The 10,248-nt window shown below is 41.7% G+C and overlaps 1 protein-coding gene across 2 annotated transcripts in view; it reads right to left on the minus strand.

Moving 5' to 3' along the window:
- Positions 1-341: 341 nt before the first annotated feature.
- Tsg101 (tumor susceptibility 101) overlaps positions 342-10,248 on the minus strand; it is a 31,309-nt gene continuing 21,402 nt past the window's right edge. For both annotated transcript variants that reach the window (XM_031386730.1, XM_031386731.1), the window contains 3 exons: positions 2,802-3,004; positions 1,562-1,801; positions 342-674 (listed from right to left, as the gene is read on the minus strand). In XM_031386730.1, the coding sequence (XP_031242590.1) occupies positions 585-674; positions 1,562-1,801; positions 2,802-3,004 (533 nt within the window). In that variant the 3' untranslated portion in view covers positions 342-584. The remainder of the gene's footprint in view (positions 675-1,561; positions 1,802-2,801; positions 3,005-10,248) is intronic.

A 10,248-nucleotide genomic window follows, 5' to 3' on the forward strand; every position in this document is an offset into this window, starting at 1 on the left:
TCTCATTATGGGTGGTTGTGAGCCACCATGTGGTTCCTGGGATTTGAACTCAGGACCTTCGGAAGAGCAGTCAATGCTCTTACCCGTTGAGCCATCTTCACCAGCCTGGGAACTGAATTCTTGATTAAAAAAGTTCTGAACCATGGTTCAGTTAGTTCTAGAATGAAATAAACACATCCTCCAATACATTCATTTCTCTGTGTTACACTCTACACTAAATGGATCTGTCTTTATCCTACAGAACACTGAACTGCCACTTAAGGTGAACACTGTGCTTTGTTTATTAATGAGAATCCAGGCTTCCTTTGTGCATCTTATCTCAAGTCCAAGAAAGAGAAAAATTATGCAACAAATTTTATTTAGCCCAGTCAGTCCCAGCACAGCACAGAAGCTTACAGAGGGTAGAAAGTGCATTAATAAAAGCCAGTCTTTACCCAAAGGAAACAGAAAATATATTATTGATTCAAAATATTTAACACTCAAATGATAAACTGCAATAACTTATTCTGGGTTCTACTGATGAGAAGAAGAAGAAGAAGAAAAGAATGCTTTCCGGAGAGGCCGGCCTCCAGCTGACAGCACGGTCAGTAGAGGTCACTGAGGCCCGCAGTCTTCCTTGCTTTTTGCATTAGTGCCCTTAGCTGGAACTGTTTGCGGGACAGGAGGCGGACGTGCTAGAAAGAAGGAAAAGGTTAATGGCTCTGATGCAGCCATGATGTCAGACACCATCTAGCAATCCTAAATATTGACAGCAGCCTTTGGAACCAATCCACATTATAAAAACATTTAAAACTCTACTGTACTGCAGGGTCTGGCTCAGGGTGCTTTGTTTGCCTTTGCAGTGCTGAGGATCGAACCCAGAGCTTTGTATACATTAGGTGTGTACCACTCCCTGAGGTGTATCCCCAGCCCCTACTACATCCTGAGACACAAAGATGCCAGGAAAACATGCTGCATGCTTAATACAAGTTTCCAAACTGTCCTTTTACTAAGAGAAAAGGAAGAGAAAGGCTGAGAAGAAATGGTACTAACTTTACCCCTACTCAATGTCTCAAAAACATTTTACTTCTCCTGCCTCTGTATTCACTCTTTTCATATGCCTCGCCACCCAGCCACAGGCAGTGGTAGAACCTTCTTTGTGATCTCTAGTGTACACTTGGCCATTCAATTGCTTCCATTAGATCCAAGGCACAGAGTTTAGCCACTCACCTGAGAGCATACATAAACGCTAAGGTATCACTAGGAGCGAGGTTAATTACACTGAGTATCTGGCTAATATTCCTAAAACCATATTCTCCATGAGCAATAAGCAAAGCTTATTAAGACTTCAGGGCTGCACACTATTGCCAAGCTAGAGATGACCTGCATTAAAAAGGGTAGCCCACTTCTTTCTAGAACTATCTGGTCTGGGAAAACGAATCTAAAATTATCAAACTTTAAGACCATTAAGGGACTAAAACAAAACAAAATGGGGTGAGCAATAATCTCAAATTTAGGTGGTGTGACTTTGAACCTGCAGCACAGATTCCAAAGCCCTGGAAAGTGAAGGGAGGATGCTTACCTTGAGGAACACATCCAGGTCTATTACTCCCCGCCTCAAAGCTTCTCCAAGGTAAAAGATAGTGTCTTCAATAGCGTTTTCCTCTGCATACAGATTTAGGATCTGCTTATACAGTGGGGCTGTGGGAATGATAACTTCATCAATATCATTATTTTCAGATTGATTTTCCATTTTCTCCAGAGCAGAACTTAGTTCTTCATCCTTCTTTTTCAAAAGTTCTATGTTTTTATCAACTTCAGCCTGAAAACAGAACAGTCCATGCATAACTTTATACTGATTTGTACATGATTATTTGCTATAGACATATCTACAACTCAACCTCAGACAGTATTTGAAGCAGCTGATTAATGGTTCCAATAATTTATTGGTGGAATGTGTGAAGGAATGTTGAAATTTTCTCAAAATGACACTGTCAGACACGGTCCAAAAGAAAGTCTCTCCCCACAGACAACCATGAAACAAGAAATTCCCACAGGAGAAATTCCATCTATGTAAAGGATTTGATTCTCAGAGCTACAACACACACTGCAGGTGTTGGCTATAGGCTCTGCATGACATTGGCACCACATTCTTAACCTGAACTGGTTGGCTATTATGGTGCTCACTTTATACATACACAAGAGAAAGCCTGAAGAGGGAAGGGGCACAGGCCGTATTGATATGAAGCCTCTCAAGCCCCCAAATGTCTCTGGATAATGAAACCAAGAAGCTGCTGAGACACATTTTTATTATAGAGTGTGAATTTGTATGTGTGAGTATGCCCACGTGCGCACCCGATATGGATGCTGGGACAGCAGTATGTGCTCTTAACCACTGAACCATCTCTCCAGACCCCTGAAAGGTACTTCTAATACTGACTTAAATGTTTAGAAATACAACTTTCTCTTAAGTATGTAGTTCGAGGTCCATATGTCTTTGCCATTCACAGAACTCTATAAGTCATATTCCTGTTAACTGCCAGTAATTTACCCTGCAAGAAGTGCATCCAGATAGCACTTTCCAGTGGGAGACCAATGAGGCTGCACTTGAGACCTTATGTGCTCACTGATGACCTGCCTCAGCTCCTGAGAACTGAGATTATAGGTACATCCCACCAATCTTGCTTAGAGAGCTATGTTCACATATCTGAAGACACCTACTGTTCACTGAATTTTTACTTTACACATCAAGGTACACACACACAGAACCCTTTGCCTTGGCTGTAATTCAACCTACACTATGTCTTCAATGCATTACTTACTACTTCTTGATCTAAGCGGGTGACCATCTCTTCCAGTTTCTGGTGGCCTTTTTTCAGATCCTCCTCTGTTCGTTTCAAGGCATTAAGTTCTGCCTGGGCACCATCCATTTCCTCCTTCATCCGCCATCTCAGTTTGTCACTGACTGCTGAGATGAGAGATGCTCGAATAGTGTCCTCACTGATTGTGCCATCTCTGCTGGGACCTGCAGGAGATTACACAGAAACTCTGGACATCAAGGCTCAGGTAGGTGTCCGGCATTCAGAACCCTTAGACTTTCCGACAAATACCTAGCCAATTATAATCTGTATCCTTTTGCTGTAATCAGTTGTATGACAGTTTGAAAAGTTGTATAAATCCTTTTTTTAAAAAAATAAATTTACTTCATTAATGAGTACACTGTAGCTGTCTTCAGACACACCAGAAGGCATCGGATCCCTTCACAGGTGGTTGTGAGCCACCATGGAGTTGCTGGGAATTGAACTCAGGATCCTTAGAAAAAGCAAGCAGCCAGTGCTCTTAACTACTGAGCCATCTCACCAGCTCCCTGTGTAAATCCTACAGAATGCTAGAACTGAAGATGGCCTTGGAACTGCTAAAGTTAATTAAGACCACAGAGCATTCGTAAATAAAGCAGACAACCCTAGTTCAATTTCTGGAACCCAAGTCAAAGGCACAGTGCAGTGGCCCTCACCCAAAACTCTTGTCTTGAGATAGGAGGCAGCAACTGAACTGCATAAGCCAGTAGCAGAACCAAGAGAGACCCTGATTCAACAAGTGAGAACCAACACACACACACACACACACACACACACACACACACACACACACACACACACGGGGGTGGGGGGGCGGTGGAGGGCGGCTCGGGGAGACAGGCAGGCAGGCAAACAGAGACAGAGAGAAATACAGAGAGAATTTACCACTCAAGATGGGTAGGAGACATTTTTTGAGCTGCTATCAAAGAGACATATTCTATAAGCCCCATTCACAGACTCATTCTGACTAACTGTTCAGGAGCTGGGAGAAACAGTGCTGTGGTTATAAGCACCCATAACCAGGAAGCTCACAAAAACCTGTAACTCCTGTTACATAGGATCTGACACCCTCTTCTGGGCACCATGGGCACCAGCACACACATAAATAAGCATAATAACCATAATGATGATGATGACGACAATAACAGGGCTTAACTATTCCGTCATCCAGACAAGATAAAGGCCATATCAAAATCTCCAGTTACTTACACTGTACTAATTAATAAAGCAGTTTTTAAAAAGGAAGAGGGAGGGTGTAAAGTAAATGACTGTGCTCACAGAAGGCTTGAAATTGCTAGACTTTTCAGTTTTCAGGTGGTAACATTTAGATGCTGTAGTCTTTCAGTAGAGAAAGCATGGAGTTCTCTGTGGAGTCTTAAACAGTCAGATGTTATTGTGACAGTTTGTTTCAGCCTTACATTAATATGATAATAAATAGCCCAAGTGGTGGTGGCGCAGATCTTTAATCCCAGCTCTTGGGAGGCAGAGGCAGGTGGATTTCTGAGTTCGAGGCCAGCCTGGCCTACAGAGTGAGTTCCAGGATAGCCAGGGCTACACAGAGAAACCCTGTCTGGAAAAACAAGCAAACAAACAAACAAAAAACAAAAACAAAAATGACAATAAATAAACAAAACAAAACAAAACAAAACAAAACAACAAAAAAGGAAGAGACTGGAACACTTACTACTAGGGGAGGGCATTGGATACCATTACAGATGGTTGTGAGCCACCATGTGGTTGCTGGAAATTGAACTGAGGACCTTTGAAAGAGTAGTCAGTGCTCTTAACCACTGAGCCATCTCTTCAGCCCAACACTTACTACTCTTATAGCAGCTCCATGTTCAGTTCCCAGCACACACATGGCAGCTCAGACGCTTGTACTTTCAGTTCTAGGTGATCTACCCTCTGAGCTCCTACATGCCCTCAGTGAACATAAACTCACACAAAAGCAAAACACACATCACCTAAAGGGGGATACTTCCTACAAGAGTTTAGAAGACCTAAGAGATCAACAGCATGCTCAATTTCATTTATCCAAGTTGTAGAAGTTATCTGAACCACAAAACTTAAGGGTCTTTTTATGTGGGCTTTTCATACACAAGCACAACAACACATTTGGTTAAAGTTACCTCATCTGGTCTAATGGATCATGTCACACTGATGTTAAATTTCAAATTCCTATGTTAAGAATACACATTTAGTTTTAGAATTTATATTGTTCTTATAAACTAGGTCAAGGGCATTTTCCATAAAATCCATATAGAAATACAAAAGACCACAAGAAGCCCAAGGCATCCTGAGCAGAATTACAATGCTGGCATTATACACTTAAGTCATCCAGGGGCATGCAGGATAATGGAACAAAGTGGAGAAGCCAGAAATAAACTCAAGTATACTACCATGTGATTTTTACCAAAGATGAAAGGCATGAAAACCCAACATTTCCATGTAAAAAACTGAAATTAGGTTCCTGTCTCTAATCTGCAAAAAATCCAGTAAACAGAATCAAAGACTTTAAGACTCTAAAGTCTGAAATTTCCAACAGCATACCGAGCAAACACTTAAAGACAGCCCACAAAACAGAAGGAAGTCTCTGCCAACTCTAGTTTACGTAGCATCTAAAAAGTCTATAGAAAGCTAACTCCAATGGAACCACGGATATAGCTCTCCTGGTTAATCTAGATTAGGTTAACTGAGGTGAGAAGACCCAAATGTGAGTGACACCACTCCATGGGTTAGGGTCCCAGGCTGAGTAGCGAGCTGCTTGGCTGCAGATGCAATGTGACCATTGTCCCCATATTCTCGCTACCCTGATTTCCTCAGCAAGATGGACACTACCCCCAAACTATGAGGTAACTATACCTTACATTCACTTTGTCAGGCCCCTTGTTCAGTTACTAAGAAAGTAGCTAATATGATAGCATATTTGATAAGGGTGCTTGCCTGGCTTGCACAAACTCCTGGGTGGGTCCCTGTTATCTTATGAACTAGGCATGGTGGTAGACATCCTAGCCACAATGCACAAGTTTGGTTCCCAGCACCCATGTCAGGTGGCTCCTGGCCACCTCTAAGCCCAGCTCCAGGAGATTCCATGTCTGCTTCTGGCCTCCACAGGTACCTACATATACGTGGTACATACAAAATAAAATACATAAAAAGTAAAACAAAGCCTTAAAAAAAATGATCAGGTTATGGAATAACTCAAAGAAAAGTGTGTTATAGAAGGTATTACACACACACACACACACACACACACACACACACACACACACACACACACACACCCTGTCTTTACCCTTCACCTGCCTGAAAGAAAGAAAGAAGCCGGGTGGTGGTGGTGCACGCCTTTAATCCCAGCACTTGGGAGGCAGAGGCAGGCGGTTTTCTGAGTTCGAGGCCAGTCTGGTCTACAGAGTGAGTTCCAGGACAGCCAGGGCTACACAGAGAAACCCTGTCTTGAAAAACCAAAGAGAAATCCCATATTTCCCATATTCTCCATTTCTACTATAATGAGCAAAACTGTTATATCAAGTCCCCACACAATGACAATTACCCAAGCAAGCAGGCATAGATTTTAGAACTGTGGAGTGCTACAATTCCAGATCAGCAAAGAAAAAGGTCAAAAACTTTGTAAATATGGGCTTTTCCACCAGTGCCCCCAATTCTCAAAATAATGAACCTGAGACTAAATTATTTATGAATAAATGCTTGTTTCCTAACTAGCTCCTTAATTAACCCATTTATTCTATTCTGAGTGCCACATGGATGGTGACTCCTCAGTTTCATGCATCCCTCCCTTCAGAGATCACGGTAAATCTTCCCATGCCTGACTCTATTCCAGAGTTCTTCTCTTCCTACCAGGACTCCCACTTCTTATTTCCTGCCTCAATTAATAGGTCATTGGCTTTTTATTGACAGTTGATGCTTCTATACGGCACACAGAGATTCTTTCTACAAAATTTTAATAATATTAATAATTGCTCAAAACATGTCAGATAGCTTTTCTAATTTTTATTATTCTTTTTTTTTTGTATAGAATAGAGTTTATTTAGAGCATGGAGAGGAGAGTTGAAAGGAGTAGAGGCAGAAAAAGGCGGAGAGAAGGATAGAGTAGAGAAGTGGAGGCTGGCTATGGCCACGTGAAGAGAAGGGGGAAGGAAAAGGGAAGAGAGAGGGAGTAAGGGCTGAGAGGCAAGGGAGAGAAGCAGGAGTAAGCAACTTTTTAAATTTGAGTATAGGTGTTTTGACTGCAGAGGCCAGAAGAGGGTGTCAGATTTCCTGGAACTGGAGTTGCAGACAGTTGTGAACCACTACATGTGTGCTGAGAATCAAACTTGGGTCCTCTGGAAGAACAGCCAGTGCTCTTAACCATTGATTGATTATCTCTGCCCTGACTTTCCCCAGTTTTAACCCTTAACTCCTAGTCCATAAAACTGGCTCTCAACCTTTTCTCAAAAAAGTAGAGTGTAACTGAAGACACCCAAGCTGATCTCCAGTCTCCCTTCACACATCTGTATATACATATGAGAACATACACACTACAGGAACATACATACATACATACATACATACATGTTAAGAAAAAAGACAAATAATACTTCTGTACTGGAGCTGATGGTAGGTAGAAACTGTTGGAAACAAAGCCAAGAGCAAGGGAGGATACTAGTTACTGTACAGCAATATGGAGCCTGAGTTATCATAAACTATCTGCTCAAAAGTAGATCAAACCACGAGGATTATTATTATTATTTTTTTATATAATAACATGAAAGGTCGGTTTTTTGCTGGGTGTGGTGGCGCACGCCTTTAATCCCAGCACTTGGGAGGCAGAGGCAGGTGGATTTCTAAGTTTGAGGTCAGCCTGGTCTACAGAGTGAGTTCCAGGACAGCCAGGGTTACACAGAGAAACCCTGTCTCAAAAAAAAAACAAAAAACCAAAAAATAAAACAAAACAAAACAAAAAGAGGAAAGAAAGGTAGGTCGGTTTCTGACCTAGGAGCAAACCTTCCAAATAACTGCATACACAGAATCTTAATGTATGGCTAATGAAGGTTCTTAGATGGGTTCAGGTTCAATAGTATGCCAGTTTTATGCAAACAATGGGCTCTAGCTCCAAAAAAACTTAGGTGATCACAGTAAAGCAAAGTGAAGAAAGCTATCAACAACACACCACAGAGACTCCATTTATTCAAAATCCTCAATTTTCAAAAATAGCCAATAGTTTAGCAGGAGGCTGAGGCATCACAGTCCAGCACCTCCCAGTGTGCTGTTGTCAGGCCCAGCCTTGTGCAGGCAACCACAGAGCAGCTGCTGTGCAGTCGTGACTGAAAATGGTTGGGCCACAGGTGGTACGTTTATAAAAACCATGGTAAGTATTAGCTGATGTGGTTACTCTTCAAATCTCAAGTCAAATCTAACTTTAAATGTGTCATTTTCCATAAAAGCTCATTTTGAGGATAAGTGGAAATTTTGTAAGCTATAAAATTCTTCAAAAAATAACTTTCTGAAATGAATTACAAGACTTTTATGGCAAAAGATAAGCTAATAGGCCCAATAATCTAATAACCCTAGACCCAGCGGTAGAAAGAAAGAACAGATTCCCCCAAAGTTGTCCTCTGACTACCACTCTAGTGCTGAGAATATACATACACAAACAAATGTAACGAAACGTTTAAATATTTATAAATGAGATCATGGGGATTATACTATTATCTAAGAAATAAGGCAACTAACTGTTCTATTCCCATTTCTCTGATGCTGCCTGAAGCAAAATAGTGGGCTTTTAAAAAGATTGTGTGCCTGGTATTTGAGGAGGCCAGAAGAGGGCAATAGATTCCCTGGAACTGGAGTTACAAAGAGTTGTAAACCACTATGTGGGGACTGAGTATCAAACAAGGGACCGCTGGAAAAAGCAACCAGTATTCTTAAACCACTGGGCCATTTCTCCAGGCCCAGATTTAGTGTTTTGTTGTTGTTTTTAACTTACAGATTAAAGACTTGCAGCATTTTTTATTCAAATAATTTAAATTATACTGTATAGGGCCAAGTATATGGGCACATGCCTTTAATCTCAGCTCTTGGGAAGCAGAGAAAGGCAGATCTCGTGAATTCAAGACCAGTCTGGTCTACAAACTAGGTTCCAGGCCAGCCAGGGTTTGGTCTCATTATAATGAGACCTGGTCTCAAAATTAACAAAACCCTTTTTTACATAAAGGAAGGTACATTACAGAAGAGACAAGCATATTTTAATGTATCAAAGCCATGCCATTAGATCCTACTGATGACAACAGAAGCAGACCCTGTCTGGAGAGCAAAGACATAGACACAAGACCCTGGTATCAGATCTCATGACAGAAAACATAATAAACACCAGCCTCTCATCACCCTGTGAGTGCATTCATCCAAGCACTCAGCAAATACGCAAGAGAGAGCTGCCACAGATCAGCTGTTTGAGGAGGTAGCAGCACAGATTGGTAAGAGTGAGTTTGACAATAATACAAAGAAAATAATAATACAAATAACTCTATGACATAAAACTACCAGGCAATAAGGTAATAGAAACAATGAGGGACAGGATTCAACAAGACCTTCTAAGCCTAAGACCTTTGTACTGAACTCTGAGGGAAACAAGGTTTTCAGTAGAGGAGTGGCATCATCAACTCATGTTTGAGTAAGATCCTTCAGGCTGTTTATGTTAAAAACAAATGTAGGGGCTGACGGTTCTCATACAGTAATTTACATAACAGTGACTTATACTGGTAGTGGGTATGGTCACATTTCTATATATTTTGAAGAGAATTCTAGAAGAATTAACGATGACTTGAGTTAGCATATGGAATAGGTATCAATGGACATGGATAAACTGTAGAAGGACCTGAGTTCAACTTGGGTCAAGTTGACTTTAAGATGTCTATTAAACCTCAAGTGGAGACACTAAGAAGGCAGCTGGATAAAAGACTGTAGAGGTCAGGAGAGAGGTGCAGACTAGACACAGTTCAGCAGCTGTGGGTAGAGACAGGACATTTAAAGCTCTACCGTTAGAGTGAGGGATGCCAAGAACTAATCGGGCCTTCCAACATAAGAAAAGCAACCTGCAGGGACTGAGCACAAGCACCTGAGATATAGGAAGAAAGGGACAAAGCGTGATTCCCTGCAAACAGAGCCAAGCTGGCAGAGGCCCACTGTGTCAGATGCCACAGACAGACCAAGGAACAGACAACAGTCACCGGCCACTAGATTTAAACCTATAAAGGTCACCGTGACTCTGACAGGAGCACAGTGGAGGAATGGTAGCAGGAAGGCAAGAAGGGCTGAAGATAACAAGGAAAGGCCATAGTCTCGAAGAAGTGTGCAGTGAGGAGGAAATGGGGTAGTGCAGACAGGGAAGTGTGCAGTGAGGAGGAAATGAGGT

This window comes from Mastomys coucha, unplaced genomic scaffold (genome assembly GCF_008632895.1).
Source record: "Mastomys coucha isolate ucsf_1 unplaced genomic scaffold, UCSF_Mcou_1 pScaffold21, whole genome shotgun sequence".
Lineage (NCBI taxonomy): Eukaryota > Metazoa > Chordata > Mammalia > Rodentia > Muridae > Mastomys > Mastomys coucha.